This window comes from Epargyreus clarus, unplaced genomic scaffold (genome assembly GCF_041222505.1).
Source record: "Epargyreus clarus isolate Ecla_fem2 unplaced genomic scaffold, WU_Ecla_fem_2.2 ptg000014l, whole genome shotgun sequence".
Classification (NCBI taxonomy): Eukaryota; Metazoa; Arthropoda; class Insecta; order Lepidoptera; family Hesperiidae; genus Epargyreus; species Epargyreus clarus.
Genome location: NW_027332222.1, coordinates 4,500,020 through 4,522,499, shown reverse-complemented (window position 1 = coordinate 4,522,499; position 22,480 = coordinate 4,500,020). Strand labels below are relative to the sequence as shown.

Below are 22,480 nucleotides of genomic sequence, written 5' to 3'. Positions count from 1 at the left end.
ATTTACACAATAGTTAAAATGAACTTGACATATAAGTTAAACACGAATAGAAAACAATGTAGCTATTATTGGTGGTATGACCCTTTGTTGTGTGAGTGGTAAGGGAGACATCCTTTTCCGAGGCGGTCCAGCCTAGTCATGGGCAGCGGCACATCTGTGGCCGACCTCAGGTAGGAATATCTAATCCTATCTGGTATTGATTGCGCATTTCCATGGGTGGCAGTGGCCACTCACCATAAGGAGGACTGCATGCTCGTCTGCTACTCGTATATTAAAAAATAGATATCAAGAATTACGCTAAATGAGCCTTCGCTCTGGGCTTTACCTGCTGGTAGACGAAGGGTAATGTTTGAAGGCTTTGTATGTATGTAGTCTCGTTCTTTGGCACACCCTGCAGCCAAACAGCTTGATGAATTTTAAAATTATGAGGTGTAGTTAGTTACGTCTATATTGTGGATGTGCCATGGGCTGTTTTCCTAAGCAGCTGGGCACTTCGTTTTAGGTTTTAGAATAATTCTTTAATTTTACAAGGATATTATATTTTGTATAGTTATATAACTTGATTATAACTGGGAATATACCAGCCAAAAAAATTAACACGGTATCCTTAACTTTTTGTATAAAATTTCGACTTCCGTATACGTATTTGCATACGCAAAAGTCGCAAAGTATTTCCTATAATATACTTTTTAAAAATAACGGTGCATTTCTCAGTTTGATACACTATTTACACGAAGTACCCAAAAACGGGAATTGTGGGGAGATTATTTGGACTACCAGTATGTATTAAAGAATAGTCGTATCGTGGAATTATAGCAAGTGACCACGAATTGGACTGCTCTACCTTTAATCGAATAAGTATGCGTTGGTACTAAGGGATTGGAGGATTATCTTGATTATAATGCAGTAAAAACTAATGGACAGATAATTTTAATCCTTACTTCCTTATTTATAACTTACGAAGTTTGTTATGTACCTACCTATAGTGGGCGAACAAAATAAGTAAATTAGACCTACATTCCGTGGGCGGACTTGTCTATGTACTATATGTATTGTAACCTTTGATGGTTTGAAATAATTTGGGAGGAGATAGAACTAGTTGGATACGACTGACAGCGTACCACCAGGATATCTATTAGGGTTCCGTACCCAAACGGTAAAAATGGAACTTTTCGGAGCTTTTTATGGGTACCTATTGGGGGCAGTGATCACTTCATACCCTGTAGAGTGTAAGCTTATTTGTTCCCTAACTCTTATCCATTATTATTTATTCAACAGACTTTAATTATGTTACATTTTCTACGAAGGAGTTCTTGTAGTTATAGATTTACTTGGAATCAATGGATTATAGCGTAATATATTTATTTAATAATAGATTTTCCTTCCGAATTGTCAAGGTATACCTACAAAATAGTTCATACGAGGAATATTCCCAAATATTAAATATTTGCCTGTATTGCCACATGGCCTCAGATCGTGCCGCCGCTCCCTTACTACAAATAAGCAGAATTTCGGCGCGTCCGCACATTCGCTTTCAGACATTGGCGGGTTGCAATCTAGTTAACAATTTTTCAAAAATCGAACCTGCCCTTGAATTTTATTTATTGCTATTAAGTAAATATAAGTAAATAAACAATGAAAGTGTTTATATTTATCGCGGTTTGTGTTGTCAGTGTGTGCGGAAAAGTAGCGCGTAAGTTAATTTATTATTATAAAATGAAGTCTTAAGTTAATGATATAATAAGATTATTATCTTTAGAAGTATATATAATGTTATGTTTTCTCAGATGTTTATTTTTTATCGGAAGGACAATTAATATTATATTTTGGAAAGCGGGACTTTCCTACCTATGTTTATTTACTTATTCTCAAAACAGGAATTTCCCCTTAAAGCAAGGTGTGTGGTCACATTAGATATAATGCAAAATTTAGCAATGAATTTTATTAATGCATACAAATAGCAAAATTTATTAAATAAATGCAATTATTATAAAAACTGAAACAAAAGGCACTTAACCTTAAGTTTATCCTGCGAATAATCTTTGGTTAATCGATTAAGTGTCCTTTGATTAATAAATTAAGTAATTATTTTAATAAAATATACTTGTCGCACATTAATGCATTTTTAATAGAAATATATTTTCAGTATAGGATGAAAACATACCGTAAAACATGAGAGGTGAAAAATGTTACTATTATTCAAAATATTACATGATTGTGATATTTCGTGACCCACAAAGAACTCGGTTAAATATCCAAAAAATAATGACTAATAAATATTAAATTATTATTATTAAAATATTCCTAAATAAGTACCTATACTAATTAAAAAAAAAAAAAACTTTTTTTTAAGATCTTATTTAGTATATTTTGATTATTTTTTAGGATTAATAGACTTGCTTAAAGTAAAAAACAACTTGTTATGTATCCGGTTGAAACCAAATCACAGAGTTCAATGAAAACCGTTGAGCAAAAAAGTGTTTAAGTGTCGGTTTATTTTCAAGGGTACACTTTCAAAAGTAATTCGATTGTATAATAAAACTGTTATACGAAATATAAGGAAGTCGCGCATTGTTATGCTATCGGTTAAATGGTTACGTGTATTTGTATATTATATTAATATAATAATTGCATTCTGTACAAACAACTGACATTTTGTTGTCGTAGATACCTAATATCTTTTTGTTTTGTGCATCTTTTTTTTTATAATATAGTAGTTGCCAACGTGTATAAAGTCTACTTACTCGTAATGCTAAATTTCTATTGCCGCCCACTGACATCTGTAGTCAACTCCTGATAAGACCAGAGCCCTAGCTAAGGTCGGCAATGTGTGTACCCCTGAAGACTAAGTTGGAATGCCTTGGATAAGTCTGTTCCTTGTCTCTACAAATAGAATATTGCAGCGCGAAATAAAATTTCTAGGCAGAAAAAGATGGTGTAATCTACTATACGTTTTTTCCAAAATTAGGATTACCTATTTTTCTTAGTGCTGTGAACAAAAACACACGTTAGACCCGGAAAAGTTAATTTTTTGAATTCATAAATTTAGAAGATGTTTTGACCAGAATCGAACTTTGAACCATTTCGTCAGATAGATAAGGTGGACTGTGCTCGATTGAATTAGTTGACATTTAATAACCCTGATTAGTTCATAAAATAATCTTTCAAAGGTTGACAGAACAATGCTTTTAGCTTTACACAATAATAAACAAGACATTGATATATCACTTCACTAAATGTCTAATAAGGTTGCAATGAGAAATAAGGCATTAAGCAATAGCCCAGTACCAGGTGGCCATAAGTTGCTAAGCATGCACGCTTCCGTGCTTCGAAGAGAACGTAAAGTCGGTCCCGGTTGTGGTCATTGGGCAGTCATTAAACTTTGTGGGAAGTTTTATGAGAAGTTTGAATATCCGGAACCCTTAGTATGAGTTCTTACGTGTTGACAAATATGACTGTTTTGGTTTTTGTTTACATTTTTCCCATATATTTCCAATCAGTTCTGATACAATCCGCTAGGGGCTCTGATTGGAAATGTATGGGAAAATACAGTACAGATTGGTTAATAACTTTTGAAGGTGGTACAACTCTTTTTTGTTTGACACCGGTGGCACCACCGCCACGCCTATTTCTGCCTAATAACAGCAGTGTTACGCGTTGCTGCGTTCTGGTTTAAAGGGTGTCGTAAGGGAGACATATTTTTTCGGAGCGTTCCAGCTATATCCTCAGGGGTGGCGGCGCATCTGTGACCGACCACAGGTAGGAATATCTGGGGTTGATTGCCGATGTCCATGAGCGGCAGTACCCACTTAACATCAAGTGGACTGCATTCTCGTCTGCTACTCTTATAAAAAAAAAACTTATCTTTTTACGTGTATCTATAATCCATGAGTACAGAAAATTTTAGACGTTATTTTGGAAACCGTGTAATATTTATTATTTAATAAATATATCCAGTTATGGTAAAATCTGGTCCAGTCTCTGACCCTGTTCCTGTTAATTAAATCTTGTGAAAGTTTTTCACGAAGGAAGTTCAAGGCTACGTAGGCAATCCTTGTTCCAAAAAAATCAAGTTTGAATTTACTTTTTTTTTATAAAGTAATTAAGTGCATGCAAATGAAGGTTATTGATTTATTTAAATTAATTTTTAGAGTACATTCTCTATAGTATATGAGAATGTTAAGAGAAATTTAGGTTTAAAGATCTTTATTTTTCACTAGCTGACCCGGCTAACTTTGTACTGCCTCAAAATCTATTTATCAAATATATTTCATATAAAATATAGCATACGTCACTCGTGGATAATGTAGCTTTCGAATGGTGAAAGAATTTTTAAAATCGGTCCAGTAGTTTTTGAAACTTTGTTTGTTTGGTTGGTTGTAATGAACGCCTGTTTTCGAACGAACGAAAGTTTTCCTCTTTATAATATTAGTATAGATAGAACACAAATTGTCACATACATGAGAACATGGTTATTGTTAATTAATTTTAATATACTCTAATTTCCTCCCGCGAAGCCTATAACTAGCCTTATACATTTTATTAAAATATGTTTTCACGGATGTCGATTTTATATAGTCCATTTTATTTTAATTTTCCATATTGTGACTAAGACCGGCCACGGTCTTAACCTAGCATTTTGCTAAACTTAGCTGTCAAATGATGGTAAAAAAAAACCTAATGCCAACTTCTATTTTCTTTTCTTATCTTCTCTGATCTATCAAAGATTGAGTTTAAAACTACAATTTATAGTTTCCAATTAGGCTATAATTGCATTTTACTTTTCTTTTACAGCCGACTACTTCCCAGAATGCAAGAAGAACGACCCACAGATAGTAAAATGTGTTCTCGATGCTGTTGAGGGGATGAGACCACATCTGAAGCAAGGGATACCTGAAGTCAACATCCCTCCCATCGAACCCTTCATCGTTCCCACCTTGAAGCTGGACAGGACTGCACCGAACCTGCGGCTGAAAGCAGTCATGAAGAACATGAAGGCGTATGGTGGAGGAAACTTCAAAATTGAGAAACTTAAGTAAGTGCCGCTCTACATATTGTTGTTAAATTTCGTTCGTTAAATTTGCATTTTTATGTACTTACCTAAACTTTTATAAGTTTAACACTATATAACGATTGCAAGGGTCTTACTTTAGAATTTTTTTTTTTTGTTATGATACTTGATACTTGTAGATAACAAGAATATAACAAAAAGTGGTATTTAAAACTAGTCTACTATCCGTACTGTAAAATGTCCACAGTAAGATTCCTAAGCCCGTGGAGTATCAAGATATACTATTAATAAAATATTCGAATACTAGATTTGATATAAGGAACTATCAAATAGACATAAAACAATTCTAAAAAAATACCATAAGTACTAACATTTCAACTATTGACTTAAATCTAGCATATACTGGGTATATACCGTATTAGTAACCTGAATAACCACTTTCGTTACTTTAAATGCAGTATCACTCTATATTATTACACGCACTGTAGCACATTACATGAATTGCTAGGCTAGCACAGCTCCTATAGGAACTAGCAATATGTCTTGCGCCGCGATACGCCACATGTCGCTGCTTTGCAAGAATAATCGCCCAACACAAAAAGGTTCAAGGAGGAAATTTTCAAGGACAGCCAGCTTAAATATAACATTTTTTTATTTCGAGTTCTTCTTAATAAATGAAGTTAAAATAATGAAAAATATAGTTATAACTAGTTATAAGTGAAACCACGTTATAGTTAGACACATTAAAATAGGAAATATTTTCGATTAATTGTTATACTCCTCGCCAAACTCCTAGTCCGCTCTGAAGTTGTTGCATGCAGTTGTAGTCATACATTTTTCTATGGCGACGCGATTCATTTCTATATTCAGCGCGGACTAGCAGTTTTACGCGGACCAAAATTAGAAAAATGAATTTTGAGTTATGTGGGCTATTCTAGCAAAGCAGCGATGTGTGTCTAGCCTAGCTTAGCCACGCAATATCGTAATGTCTGCTAGCCAAATAACTGCAGCTTTTGTGGATTTATGTCATAAGTAATTCCTGTATTGCATGCCCTTAGTTACTGAGATTTCGTTAGCATACTAAAGAGTCAGTCTACCGTGAATCATTACTTTCACGATTTCCTAACTCATTACAGTTTACGGTTAAGCTTACTAGTTTTATTATATATTAATAGTATGCAGGAATTATTATTTGTAATCATGTGCATATTTATGCTTATATTAATCTTCAAAAAAACAATGAATAGGTGTAACATTTATACGTAATATTTAGCATGATATTAGAAGAATGTAATAAGTAAATTAATTAGGTGTGACGTGTGAATTTATAGTGTACAGAAATAGTAATTCGTTGGTTTAAAAAACACATGCGTGTATGCAATGAATATATTAATTAATTTATGTATTTACTTAATCTATTTCTATTTAAATTATTATTATAAGGCGTTTCGATTTCCATTTAAAGTAATTATTACATAAGGTGATTAAAAATAATGAAGTATATTAAAAAAACAATACTGTTAATCAGATTGGACTTTTAATCTACGCCAAAGTTACAAAATGAGAAACTTAATCTGACACAAAAATTACTTTGTTTATATTATAAAACGTGTAAACATTAATCTACCTAGATTTTAAATCTAAATCTAGATAAAGGAGTTTACTTAGGATATATCGACAGTTAACCGGTCGAAGTGGGTTACGCCATAATTATCGAGTATTTGGTTTTGCCGTTACATAACCGATAGCTCTGATGTAAAAATGTTGAGATGCAGTCACAAGGTATCAACGCACTGGTTGCCACATCATTAACAAGATTACTTAACCGGGTAATGCACTAATCTATTACGGAAAAATTATAATCGTTGCAAAAATCTATTAGGGGAAAACCTTGTTTATGCAGAAATTAATTACGGCAAAAGCAAAATTGGTGACACTGCATTTACAAAATTAATTACTTCCGCCGACATATCGGGTTGTGTAAGAAAACTGTTTTTTTTTTTAACTTCTTACATAGTTTGTCAAACTTAGCGACGGCAATGTTTTCGTCAGTTTGTAATTAACTATTCATGTTATTGTTTATAAATGCTGTAAATGAAGAAAGGAAAAAGGACAACTGCGGCGATAATTAATCTATGCTATTCTCGTAGAGATTGACGTAAAATTTATATCTAAAAACTTTCTGTAGTAGGTATGTAAAGCTAAACAATAATGTAAGTGATGTTTAAACCCGGATTTTTTCTTATCATCTTTAAAGCATCTATCGCTCTATAGAATTGATAAGTGTTTTTACTTACTAAGATAACAATTTAAAATTAAACGCTATAACCGAGATAGTACGGTTAATAAAATAAGACATAATATTAGACATTAGTTTATCATTGACATTCGAAAATATATAATAATTTCGAAATAGCCAACATTATCGAGCTTAACAAATATATTAAACTAATATTATTAATGCAACCGGATGCATGACAAAGTATATGCAAATATTGTCGGTAGTAGTTGAATGTAATATAAAGTAATTGCGATATCTTTATTGAAGACCCGCCTGGCGGAGCTGCCACCGTTCTGACGCGCAGAGAGTTCCGGTTTCAATCCCCGGCAGGACAGATAACTGAAAGATGAATTTAGATTTGTATACGTTTAGGTGTTTATGCATTTGTCTTTCCATCCATCCATGGCACAGGGAAAATGCGTTATTTATTCAAATATAACTCAAGTACCTATATTAATGTATTTGCTTGAGAATTACTCGCGAGAATTAGAACGGAGTTTTACGGAAAGTTAGAAAAAATACAATTTAGTATCCTGAAACTGTTTAAAAGAAAACGTACATAATTCTATATTTATAAAAAATAATTAGGATTGTAATACGTTCGCGTCGTTTTAATGTCGGTATAAGCGAAAAAAAAATCTTAATTATGGAGACAAGTTATTAAGTGTTACATACATTTCGTCTTATATTTGTATGTGAATGTGATTTAAAGTAAACCAAAACCGTATTGCAAATATGTCAAGTGTTTGAAACATATGAGTCTGTATTTAGTAGAATAACTTGCTCATTGAATAGTTAGCTCGAGCTAATTGCAGAATGTTCGCAGACAGACAAACAAGCAAACATATGCGAGAACATTAAATAATAAATATGAACATGAGTGCAGTCGATGCCTTGACATCGTTTTAAAGGTTCATTAAATCTTAATGTGCTGATCAACAATTTTTAGCAATGCCAAAACAGGATAAATGTGATCTTAAAAGATCTAGCACTTAACCTTCATACAACTTTGGCAGTTAACTTCTCTTGATAAGAATAAAAATGTTTCTTCCAAGATTATCTTATACAAAAGAGCAATTAAGTAACTTTATATTAATTTTTAATATTAAAAATATTTTTTAAAAAGCTTTTTAGGAACGTCACTTTGTTTTTCGTAGTTTCACAAAGCCCTTTGATTTGATACCCATATCATGATGGGGAACAAATAATAATTGTTTAGCTATAATAGGGCGCCCGCCATATTGAATTCAGAATGACGTCACTTAAACAATAAGAAAAACAAGTATCAAGATCTTATCATAATTAACTTACAGAACTAAACACAGTTAAATAGTAACATAACACTTGAATAAATCCTAATATTTTAAATAAGTAACATTGGTAACGCATATACCGTCTCCGTTCCATCGTGGGTAAAAATAGCATTTTTCAACTCGCTTCAGTTTTGATTATTGCTAAAACGTATCTGTTCTATCCCTCTCGGTTATGATATCTCTTTATTTCCTCATTAAATCAGTAACTGTTAGCACTAATGTACACGAATAATAAGTATAAAAAATAAAATAAGTGTCTCAATAGTGTAATTTTTGTATTTTCAGGATTAATCTTAACAACAAATACGCCGCTGAAGCGAAGATAACCATCCCCAAGTTGCTGGTGTCGGCTGACTATGACGTCAGAGGGTCCAGGCTTTTAACCCTCGATATAAGCGGCAAGGGCAAACTCAGGGGCAACTTCAGTAAGTTTGGTTTATTATTTAACAATTTAGAAACTAACTATTGTGTGTTAGACTATCGATATAGTAAATAAGAAATCAATATTAAATGATCTATTGAAGGTGGTAGAACCCTTTGTGGTTCGACTTCGGCGGCACTACCGCCACACCTATTTCTACCTCATAACAGCAGCGTTAACCTCTACTGTGTTCTGTAAGGGAGACATAGTAATCCGAGGCGTTCTAGCTTAGTCCTCAGGGGTAGCGGCGCATCTGTGGCCGAACTCAGGCAGGAATACCTAATCCTATCTGGGGTTGATTACAGGCGTCCATGGGAGGCAGTAGCCACTTACCATCAGCTGGAGTGCCTGCTCGAAAAAAAGAGAAAATACTAAAAGGTGTATGATGAAAAAAATGCATAAGTAATTTTGTATCTATTTTTGATAAATAAGTTCCACTAAGGGAACTACTTTCTTTGTTAATTATTTTAAAACCTCTTATTACGAAGAGTTAATGGTAAAACCCATGAAAAAAAATCTTATACTTTTGGATAGAAAGATGCAATTGTAGCTGATCATGTCACAATATAAAGTTCGCTCATTGACCTTTTTCTGAATAACCATTTACCAGATTGTGCTTTTAACGTCAGGTTTCATTTGTAAGTGGTTCGGGTTTATTTAATTTAATACTTGTACCATATAATTAAATTATGTTTTAAGATTTATTTATTGGATAATAATAAGGTTATATACAACATTTGAAACAATAAAATTAAATACTAATTAAATTAAATTATGTCGTAAAGAATTGACATAATTTTAGCCTAGCTACCTAGAAACTCCATAAAACATGATGGTTCCGTCCAGAATTGATAATCAATCTAACCAATATTTACCTATCAAAGATCGTAATTTGCAAATGTCTAGTATAAAGAAAATGTTAATGTTGATATTTGATAAACAATACATTGGATAGCGTATTTATATTAATAATAATGGACGATAGGCGGTAGCCAGCAGCCTACAATAATATTAATTTTGGACGAGTTAAAGTAGATTATATAAGTTATTTTAATATTTGCGTTCATATTAATACATTGGTTAATGAATTACTTCTTATTACAGCTGGTATAACCGTCGTAGTGAAGGGATCTGCGAAACCCATCAACAAAGAAGGAGAGGAGTACTTACAAGTGGACAAGATTGCCACCAAGCTGAAGATCAGCCACGGCCAGATTGCGCTCGATGACACCGAGAGACCTGTTGCTGGTAAGCATAGTTTTGAAACTCAACCTCTTGAACGAGAGGTCCGAGGTTGAAATCCCATGTCTCACCTCTGATTTTTAAAAATTATGTGCGTATGGGAAAATAATTATCACTTGCTTAGACGGTGAAGGAAAAAATCTTGAAGAAACCTTTCCAAGTTATGTGAAGACTACCAGTTCGCACTTGGCCAGCGCGGTGGTTGGTAATCCTTCTAATTCTGTCAGGAGGCCTGTGAGAGTGTGTTCTGATTTGAAGGATGTGGTAAGGGAGACATAGTTTTCCGAGGCGTTCTAGCTTAGGCCTCAGGGTACGCAATTGGCAGATGTAGGAATCTAATCTTATCTGGAGTCGATTACAGATGTCCATGGGCGGCAATAGCCACCAATAGATAGACTGCATGCTCGTCTGCTACTCCTATATTATAAAAAAAATACTTAGGCAATTTTATTGAAGGATAAGACATTTAACTTAATACTTTACTTTTGCTTCTTGATTTAACACTTTTGTTCATTAATTTAACACTTTTGTTCATTAATTTAATACTTTTGTTCATTAATTTAACCCTTTTGTTCATTAATTTAACACTTTTGTTCATTAATTTAACACTTTTGTTCATTAATTTAATACTTTTGTTCATTAATTTAACACTATTGTTCATTAATTTAACCCCTTTGTTCATTAATTTAACACTTTTGTTCATTAATTTAACACTTTCGTTCATTAATTTAACACTTTTGCTTGTTATTTCCACAGCAACTTCAGCGGCAACTTTCTTCAACGCGAGTCCTGGAGTAGTTCTGGACATCCTCAACCCGCTCATAGAGGAGACCAGCGCGGCGGTTGCCAAGTCCTTCATTAATAAGATCTTCGGCTCCATACCTATCAAGGAGATCTTACTCGACTAGTTTTTAGTCAATATTCATTCTTAAATTGTGTTGCTTGGTGGTATTGCCATTGTTTGGACATTTTGGGAAGTTTTGAGGAAGTGTAGTGGAGAATTGTGTGAGAATAAAATTTTCAAAATCATAATTTGTAAAATGTGCTTCTTGCAAAATCAGAGCGGTTAAACGGAATTTTGAATTAAATTGGTCTGTTAATACAATTATGGTTAAGTTCCATGAAATTCAGGAAAAGATGATGAACAATTCTGAAATGTTGAATTTTTATGTTGGGATTCCATGCTCTCTAAAATAAGTGCGCATTAATATGCTTACCTTTATATAAGACCTATTTGACTAATGTCAATTTTTTAAGAATGACAAAATCTCTTATGTTACGAATTTAATTGAAGATTCAAATGTTTCTTCTAATCAATATTGGATACTAATTAATTTAACTCTATTTTAGCTTTGTACATGATAATTTAAGCCATCTTATATTTATATGAACTTAGTTTTTATAAAAATTCTAATAACAATGAATTTCTCTTTAAAGATTTTTCGTGTTTCTGAACACCAAAGATTATGTTGTCTTTACCTTTCGGCCCTTATTATGGTTGATATAAGCTAATTTGTGATATCTTACTTAAATAATATTAAAAATAAGTTAGAACAAGAAGCAAAATTATTAACAGCAGACTTTTTACTTTTAAATGTACTTACTTTATGTTTTTATTTTACTTTTAATATGTAAAATGGTATGTTCCACGCCAAGCCGTTAGTCCACTCTGAAGTTGTTGCAAGCAGGTGCAGTCATACAATTTGTTATGGCGACGTGATTCATTTCTATATTCAGAGCGGACTAGCAGTTTTACGCGGACTATAACAATGTGTAAAGGTAACTCAATGTTCTTTTTTAAACAAAAACCAGAATTATTAAAAGAGCAGACATTTTTTCCTTTTAAATGTGTTTACTTTATGTTTTTTACTTTTAATATGTAAAATGGTAAAATTGTGTAAAGGTAACACAATGTTCTTATAAATATGGCATAAATAAATTATATAATATTATTTATATTTCTCGTATATCACTAATATTAAGATAAAATGACAAAATTACAAACAAATAACTGTTGTTTTCATTAAACCTTTAGTAATTATTGAAATTATTAATTTTACTACACATTGAATTATATAAAATTACTTTAATTATATAAGTATGTGAATTGCGATAATTTTGCGATAGTAACAGTAAAGTACTGCGCTTATTATAAATCTGTGACTTTTCACCTTCATAAAGTCACACTTCCGTCACATGTTGCACGTTACTTCCGTTACATTTAACAATTTATACCTCAAATTATACGGTAGTATTTACATTTTAACAACTTAAAAACAGTTAAACAACTTTTTATGTTTATTTCATTGACCCTACTAAGTATAATTGAAGATTGCGCTACTTATAAAGGTTTTAATGATCACACCGTAGGGTCAATACCGTACTTATGAAGTGCAAATAGTAATTAATGCAATTAAAAAACCGGAACTGACTACTTCCTGACTTAATACGATACAACCTTCGTCAAATGTGCCCCGAGATCTAACGATTAGCAAGTACTTATTGCATATTAGTTGCATGTTTACTTTTAAAAACAAGTTATGGATAAACGTAATTTTCGATTTTGATTTGGTTGATTGTATCTGTTTTTTTAATTTAATATATTTGTCAAAAATACTTATTTATCTGTAGGAGGATAAATGACAGGAAGTTAATTTACATTTTATACATCGAATGTCAAATAATTATTGTTTGTTTTGTTTATTTTTGATTGATAATTGATAAACGAAGAATGATGATGAATGATTTATCTGGCTTGATGCTCAGATCATGGTATGACCAGGTTAAAGGGGCACAAAGTGATTTGATTGTATATTTTCTTGTGATTGCTAAATTTGTATGTCCTTCTGCTTGGTAGGGGACATTCAAAAAGAATACGTGTTACATTTTTTCAGTAATTTTTATTTCATGTACCTAATTTATCTATTCAAATTATCTAGATTTAACCTAACTCACTCACCACAAAGTACATAATCAATAAGGTCATTAATCTTTTACCTCCAACCGAGTAGTATAAGGTATTTTTATTAACTAACGTCCTGCAGACCTCAACCGCAAGGCCACATATCTTCCACATATGGCCTACACGATATACTAGTTGATCTTATTATAAAGGCAGAATGCCCTATTGAATGACTTAGAGATTCAAACGATTGCATAGAAACTAGAACCATGTTTCGGATAATAATATTACTTGCATTAGTGAACGTTTGTGTTGGTGATGCGATCAAACGGACCGCTATCCGTAATGTCACAGCGCCTATCAAGGGTGATGATTTGGAAGAGAAGTGTAAGTTTTTTTGTATTTAACGTCGAAGTAAGAGGTTCGAATTCGAGGACTTTTTCGGATTTTAATTGTGCGTAATTTCTTAATTAATTCATGTCGTGCATAATGGAATTACAACTATCATTGCCTGTAACCGTAAAGAAATACTTGAAATGAGTATAGTTTGTCAAAATTTTAAATATTAAGACTGAAATTATTTATATTCGTATATGATCCCAAACCTTTTTTTTACCAGTAAACGTCTAATAAAGTTAATAAAATTATTTAAAAATTTATTTCTCTTGTTAGTTTATTTGCAAATCATTTTACATTGCAATTGTAAGGTACTTTTAAGATTTAACGAATATTACAAAAAAGTTTAATAAAGTAGCAAATAATAATGCTTTATTTTTTAAATCAATAAATACCTATAACAATTATGTATAGATGATAAATAACTTCTCTTATTTTTTATACTTTTAACATTAGCATTGCTAATTTTATTTTACGCTTAATTCACACAACAATTTCACCATAGCACGAAAACCAGTCTGCCACTACACGGACCCGAACGTAGCGGATTGCATCAAGCGCGTAGCGGAGCAGGCACGGGAGCTGCTAGCCCACGGGATCCCCGCGTTCGGTATCCAGCCGCTGGAGCCGCTGACCGTACCCAGCATCCGGCTGCGGCAGCACAATATGCCACACATGAGGTTCAAGTACGACGCCTGGCTCTCCGACGTCAGTCTTCGCGGCCTCACCAACTACACCTTCAATAAGTTGGAGTAAGTATTTACGAAAAATAATTTTGATAATAAAACGTCGTAGCTCGACTTTTGGTGCTACTGCTAATAACACTAGTGTTAAGCGCCGTTGTATCCTTTGAAGAATAATGAAATGAAAATTTAGTTACATGTACCTGAATAACAGTAACATTAAGAGAAATTTTGATGTTTTTATCTTACTTTACACAAATAAAATTTGCCGTTGTCGTAAAATTCACACAAACATCTGCGTAGTAACGTTGACTATCTTCGTATGCTAATCGGATGTAATGAGCGTAATAGTCATTTCATTCTATATAAAATATTAATATTATTACATAAAATAACTTGCTTATTTTCAGTGTATATCCCGAACAACTTAAAGTGACGGCGAATATAAGCTTGCCGCATTTGCTAATGGCGGGCGAGTATGTAGTGATTGGAGAGTTCCAGATGTTGCCCGTCGAATCCACTGGGAAGATGGCTGCTAATTTTAGTGAGTTAAACTTTTATTTACTTAAGTATTTCTTCAATTATAAACTGTTAGTACTATATTTTGTAGTTTATCCAATCCCACAACTATTAAAATATACACAATACAAAACTACTGTGTTCAGGAATAAGCGAGGGGATCTATTATAAGACTCTAATGTAATCCTCAGGGGAAACTACATTATTTTGTATATTTCTGCCTTATAGCAATATAAACACGATCATGTCTAGTTTCTACATAATCTTCTGTGGAAGCAGAGCAAATTCACATTGGTGGCCAGCATTATTGCTTGCTGCGCTATTTCGTCGTCAGCCCATTACTGACCCACTTTTGGGCAGGGGTAACTAAGAATGAGAAGAATTGGCCATAGTCCACAGCGCTGGCAAAGTGCGTATTGGTAGAGATCAATAGTATACACACTGGTATAGACTGCGCTAGTAACATGAAAAAAAATCTTAATTTATTTGCTAGTTTACATCATGAATTAAAGTTTTAACTTCCTGTTGCAGGTGAATGCACAATCGGGTTAGAGGCACTTGGAGCGAAGGTGCACAAACGGATCGTGATCCGAGACGCCAATGTCAAGCTCAAATGTACCGGAACACCTGACGCTGACCTCATGGAGGCGCACTCCACAACCGGTGAAATGGGTGAGTCTAGCTAGATTTTAATATTAATGTTACATTTGAACTTTCATGAGTGTCTGTAGACATGCCTCAAACTGTTGTGCACTCGATGCGTCGACGGGAGCTTATAATGCTCGGATAGATTCAAAATCAGTAGGACTATTTGGAAAAATACGAAACAATTTGATTTAAGTTTTTTTTTATATAATATGAGAGTAGTAGACGAGAATGCAGTCTACGTGATGGTAAGTGGCCATTGCCGCCCAAGAGCATCTGTAATCAACCCTAGATAGGATGAGAATCTAACCTAAGATCGGCCACAGATGTGCCGCTACCTTTGAGGACTAAGCTGAAACGCCTCGGAAAAGTATGTCTCCTTTACCACACCATTCAAACCAGACTGCTGATATTAGGTTGAACTAAGTGTGGCGGTGGTGCCGCGAGAGTCGAGTCGGAGTCGTGTTGTATGGGAGGGGCAAGAGTTGTTAACGTAATCCAATAATAATAGAAGTAATGATAAATATAAATTCAACACACAAATTTTCAGAAATGATAACGGACCACATAATCCACATGCACGCAACAGACATCGCTAAGGAGGTCCAACCGGCCGTGGAGACAGCACTCGCCATGGTCCTAGAGGACGTCGCCAATAAGTTCTTGAAACATGTTCCTTCGAACATGGTCTTCCCGAACTAAGATCATAAATCATCTCCTTCAAGATTCCTTTCTGAATGAATCCTTGTATTGCTGTTTGTCTAATCAAATTATTCTTCTTCTAGAAACACAATCTTCTTAAATGCCTGTTGACTTTTATATAATACGTTTATGGCGTTTATGGTGTGTGGTATATGGTTTATGGTTTTATGATATTTAATAGTCCTACAGGAACAATTTGAAATTACTAGATTTTCTTCTTACTTTACTACCACATCGGAACACGACGTCATTCCACTTGTTGATTTAGTTTTAGCATTAGCTGGCTCTTAAACTTAGGAATGTCTTGAAAGAAACTCAGTCATTTTTTTATTTGAATTATCTTTGAGTGAATAATTATTTGAATTATTCGTAAATTGGACAATTGATTAGGACCTCATTAAAGGGTTAATAACTGCGCAACTTTATAAAAGGAAGTAAAATATAGTCGCTGATTTGTGACGACTAATGAAAGGGGAAAATTAATTGGGAAAAAACTAAAAAGTACTTATACAGATATAAATGATTTTAAATATAGATAATTTGTAATACGATTACTTGTATATAATATAGATTGTAGTGTTAAATAAGTGTTCTAATTATTTGCAAAGTAAATTATTTCGGGTTTGTTATCATTAATCAGATATTTATGTAATTAATAATAGTCACATAGATTTAATTTAATTTATTCTACATGTGTATTGTAAGAAACGTTATTTATAAATAAATGTTATCTTTTCAATCTGTTATTTGGTTATTTCTTAGTCCATTTTCGTTTTGTAATTGCAATAAGGCGCTCTAGTAATTGTTTTTTTGCAATTTAACTCTACATTTATTTTCGTCTGTACTCAATTATACTTTTGTATCTTTGTTTATATTGTCTGAAATAAATGATTATTATTATTATTATTAAAAGATTTTGGAATTTGGAAAAAATAGTCTTAAATTCTACTTATTTCCATTACCTAAAAAATAATTATTGCGAAAAGTTTGCGAGACAAATGCACTCTTCATTGAGATACAAAATTATTACAAAATGATTTACGGATTCGTGAGATGTTTCAAAACAGCACTTTTCAATTATTGCTTGCAATTTAAAACTGGCTGGGTCATGATGACTGTGCAGGAACAAAATGGTGATTCACATGCAATGTTAAATTACGCAATGCATTCATATGTCAATCTTAACACGACAGATGTACGTAGCAATAACCTATCTGGGTAATTTGGGTATGGAACTATACTAAATAATTTTTCTTATCTTCTAGGTTACAACATTTTGTGTAATAAGTGTCATAACTTACAATCCATAATCCACCAAGTCGGTGAAGTGCAGATTAGTAGACATATCTTCCAGAACTTTTCTTAGAATGTCCGGCAAATTTTCTTTTCCTTTTTATGTTAGCCAAATGATAATAAATCTATGTAAGTAAAAGGAGGATCAGAACCTTAACTACTAAAGTTAGAACCATGAACAATAGATTAACTTTATGATAGACACACCAATGAAAACAGGATTTTTAGTAATCCACTCCTAAAGGGTGAAAGGGTTTAATTCTTCCTTAGAGGGATTAATGTTAATATTATAATCTGCGCATACAAAGTCGCCGGCAAAATTAACATTTGATAAGCAAACAAAAAGTGGCTATGACTTGAACCTCGGACATCTTGAAAAGACCGAATTATGTCACTAGTCTGCTAGCTCGAAGCGAATTACACACAACTTGTTTATTCGTCATCGGCGTAACTAGGGCACCGTGTCGGTTGGTCACAGGCCTACGGTCATTACGTCACGCTTACAACACTGTACAGTCAGGTTCAGAAGTAGATGAGCAGATGAAGGTTTCAAAAATGCCTATACACCGAAGCGTTCATAAATAGCTGAACACCTCTCTAGCATCATAATTAGGTGAACATCGTAGAGTGTCAAAAGTAGCTGAACACCGATATGTACTAAATAGCTAACGTCACTAATATGATATGTCATTGTTCGTCTACTTTTGACATTGTAGTGTCAATCTACATTTGAAACTTAATGCCGTTCATTTAATTATGGTGCTAGTTGTGTTCAGCCATTTATGGACGCTTGCGTGTATTTTATTTATTAAGTATTATTGCCACGCTTTTATTAGCTTGACCTGTATGTAGTATGTAACGGAATCTTTGAACTCGATTTTTACCCACGTCGAACGGTCCGATTAAAATCTTTTTAATTTAAATTTTTTAACACGTATCAAAAACCGATGGCAATACATGATTTTAATAATTTTGTTCCATTCTCCTCATCAGGATCGCCAGGGTGACAATTTTAGCGTGGATTTTAGTTTTTAAACTATAATTATTGGGACCTTAATATATTCATCTATTTTTGGAGCTGACTGTACATCAGTCATTGTACTACATAAAACTGGTACTACGCTCTAGGCTGTAGAATAAATATGAATAGAGTTGTAATTTGTTTGCTTGGACAGGTTTTGGGTCGATTGTCACAACTGTAAAGTGCATGCGAAATTGTAATGTCTCGTCGTGAACGCTATGCAGTTTTTGACAAATTTAACGTTGATTTTCACTAATTGTTTTAATTTATCGCAATTAAAATATTACGTGATAAGTAATTAAAGTTAAGAAGTATGAACAATTGTCTGCAGTCTTTCTGGATGGTAAGTGGTAACCCAAGGACACCAGTAATCCACCCCAGATAGGTTTGAAAGTCCTTCCGAAGGTCGGCCACAGATGTGTTGCTATTCTGAGGATTAAGTTGGGTCGCTTCGAAGAAGTATGCCTTTCCTTCCTTCAAAACAACCTATAACAGAAAAAGAATTGCTGCTATGACGCAAAACATAACTGTATTGTTCAAATCAGGAAGGAAGAGGATTCAAATGTAGCCTTTAGATATCTACCTGATATAGCGAATCATTTTAACTTCGTATTCAAATATGTACCCAACAATATTTATAAAATACCTGAAAGAAGAAAAATCTTTTTGGTGGGTGTTTAAATTAGTAATCGGTTAAGAGATAAATAAAACGTGATTTATCACTAACAATGATTGATAGATAACATCATTGATGATTATCACGTTAGAAGAGGCTATATAAAGGATTATTTCCTAAAATTTCCATTTCTTTTTAGTTGACGAAAAATTGAAAATGTGGAGATTATTGTTCATGGTTGTTGTAGTAAATTATGTAAGTAGTGCTGGTGACAAGAGTTTTATAAATTGTAAGTATTTTATATTTTATAGTTAAATTAATTATCACAACTAAATACAAATATTAATATGTTAAGTATTAGCGGAAAGATAAAAAGCTTCCAAATTTTAAGATAGATTAATAAAGAATATAAGATTTATATTAATCTTAATATCAAATTCGGTTTTAAATGCTTAATGTTAATAGGCTGTTAATGCACTCACACAATAATTACGATAATTCAAATTATTAACATTAATTAGGACTCATCTAAATAACCTTTAAATTTTTTTGCGTGAGTTCCATTATTTCTCCAAATCTGAATAAGCCGTTGCTAAAAAAGTAAAAGATAAACAATTAATTTTCAATTTATAAACATGATGCATTTATCCGATTGTGAGTTTGTTACATTTACCAATTAAAGTAATGTATGTCTATCGTAATTTATAATTGAATAGTTGGAGGCTTCACGTGTCCCCGAGATGACAAAGCGATGGGACGGTGTCTCCGAGATGCTCTCAACATTTATATACCTCAACTGACAGATGGTAAGAATTCATGTTTAATCACTCTATAGTCTGTGTATGGTATTATTTTTTAATTTATGATATCAAAATGTTCGATGACACCTTTTCATGGCATGCCAAACAATGCCTGTTGGTGGTAACGTGGCAGCTAGTGATAGCAGCCATGCCACGAATTAAGGACAGGTACCAGTCATAGAGTCATGGAATTATATTGCAAATATGCAGATTTGGTTTTCAGCTAGCCGAAAACCTATTTTTTTTTTCTTTAAATTAATTTGAAATTACCAAAAACATAATATAACCTGTTTAAGCATCTTGTTTTCAAGCAAATTTATTAAAATTTAATTTGTAAGTACTCACGTTTATGTTGTAAAAAGTGGGTATATTTTATTTTTACTATATTTAGGATTGCCTGAATACGACGTGCCGCCTTGCGAGCCGCTGTTGATACCAACCCTGAGGATTCAGCAGACCGCTGGACCTGTATCCATTACTTCAACCTTCAGTGACGTGGTCGTGCGAGGACCGTCGTCCATGCGCGTCAAGGATGTCAAGTGAGGTTTTATACTAAGGTTCATGACCTGCATGATATAGATAGTAAACTTTACGCAGAGGGTACTCAATTACTACTCATACAGAAGTCTAAATGCTGTCTGTGTCGGTTGTGGGTGTTTGTGGGCAGCGGTCTATGTGGGACTACGAATATAGAAATTCTTAATTATTTAATGTTTTGTAGGGAATCCACAAACAATACTGATGTTAGTGATACTGTATTCCATTCATTTACAATAATTGAGGGCTAAGTTGGAACACATCATGTTGATATTATCATATACATAGAACCCGAATTCAGCAGTAAGAATAGTTATTAAAAGATTAACTGACACCAGTAAAATACGAGTAAAGTAACAACCTATGATGCTTTCCAAACAAGACTAGAAGATTCATTCATAATATTTTAATCTTTAATGGTTGAAATAGAAATCACGAAGGCGCCTAGCAAACATATCGTGTAACAAAACTTCTGAAATTAATTTCTAAGCCTGAAATATTTCAGAGTGAATTCGAAGAAACATCAGATTTTCGTGACTCTGTACATCCCGGAGTTGCGAGCGAAGGGAGACTACAAGCTGATGGGCAAGCTACTGATGCTGCCTATAGATGGACAGGGACGTTTTACTGCTAAATATGGTAATGTTATAATTTTTGAAATTAAACTTCTTGGACTCAGGGTGATGAAAAATTCATAATGATGGATACAGGATCGCAAAGATAGAGCTATAATCATTTTTAGATGAGAATACAGGATAAGCGAATGCAGAAAAAGTTTTAATCCTAATTTAATTATTTCCATGTTCTACATAAGCGATGCAAAAAATACTTTTAAACTTATCAACTTATCTTGAACATAGAACATTTCTGCATACTAATTAAATATATCTTAAACCTGACATCATACGAAATTCACTTGCCTAATATTTTGTGTAGGTTATAGCAAAATTATTTTTTATTTATTTTACTCCTATCGTGTATATGTCTACTCCTATTTACTTCTTAGTCTTTTTGTTTTCTTTATCTGAACGTTGTCTGGAAGCGATACCTTTCACAGTGTTTAGATGTCCTTTTGTGTGCCTACATTTTCTGCATTAGTATGTTTATATTTCGAATTAATGCACCATTATAGAATGTATCTCTTCAAAGATGTATTCTTGTTTTAGGTGACATCGATGCCATAGTATCAATAACTCTTGGAAGACGGCCTCGGGACAATGCAGTCGATGCTCTCAGTTGTGAAAATCTTAGTGTCAAATTCCATGTCGGATACGCATCTATGGACCTGGACGATTTGTTTGAAGGAGACGATGAATTAAGTAATTATAACCACAACTTACATTTAAAAACGTTAAGACCGTAGCTTATCACATTGGACAAGTGGCTACTGCCGCTCATCCAAATCTATAGATGTCCATATTTAGTCAACCCCAGGTACAATAAGATATTATATTAGATATATCTGAGGTCGGCCACAGATGCGCCGCTACCCCTGAGGACTAAGCTGGAACGCCTCGAAAAAGTATGTCTCTCTTACCACACCCTTTAAAGCATAACACATATCGGTGGTTCCACCGAAGTCAAACCAGAAAGGGTTCTACCAACTTCTAAACCACCTAGCCTACACAAATAATAAAATATTCTATCAGAGATTTTCTATACTTCATAGCTGTTCTAATATATCGGTCTTTTATAGTGGTATCGTCAAATACCTCCTTGAAGGCTAATCATAATTATTTTTCCAGATAACACAATAAACAAATTCTTGAACGACAATTGGCAGAAACTAATCGACGAGCTTCAATCTCCAATAGAGATTGCTCTACGCGAGTTCTTGAAGCCTCTAGCTGACCACGCCTTTGCTACTCTGGACGCTGACGACATACTGTTGTAATCATGGAGATTTCCAAAATGATATGAATATTTATTACTACCCATACGTGTTTTAGAATACACACTATTTATTTTAAGAGTAGGTTTATTTATTTACTTAAGATTTAAGTTGATTTATAAAGTTTTTTTTTTAAATTTTAATGCGTTTTACTTTATTATTTCATCTTCAATAAAGGTTAACTACAATAATGACCCAATTATCACT

General features: G+C 33.3%; 2 protein-coding genes across 2 annotated transcripts; both read left to right on the top strand.

Annotated features, from left to right (window-relative positions):
• The first annotated feature begins 1,513 nt into the window (after positions 1-1,513).
• On the top strand, positions 1,514-12,279 carry LOC140747237 (uncharacterized). Its single transcript, XM_073079541.1, has 5 exons — positions 1,514-1,693; positions 4,795-5,035; positions 8,891-9,030; positions 10,131-10,274; positions 11,025-12,279. Exons 1-5 carry the CDS (start codon positions 1,636-1,638, stop codon positions 11,174-11,176), a joined length of 735 nt encoding a protein of 244 aa, XP_072935642.1. The 5' UTR covers positions 1,514-1,635; the 3' UTR covers positions 11,177-12,279.
• A 1,118-nt stretch (positions 12,280-13,397) lies between these two features.
• On the top strand, positions 13,398-22,276 carry LOC140747560 (uncharacterized). The gene is made up of 10 exons (XM_073080093.1): positions 13,398-13,557; positions 14,072-14,318; positions 14,660-14,793; positions 15,300-15,440; positions 15,964-16,083; positions 19,762-19,851; positions 20,237-20,384; positions 20,888-21,021; positions 21,549-21,701; positions 22,128-22,276. Exons 1-10 carry the CDS (start codon positions 13,440-13,442, stop codon positions 22,274-22,276), a joined length of 1,434 nt encoding a protein of 477 aa, XP_072936194.1. The 5' UTR covers positions 13,398-13,439.
• Positions 22,277-22,480: the final 204 nt, after the last annotated feature.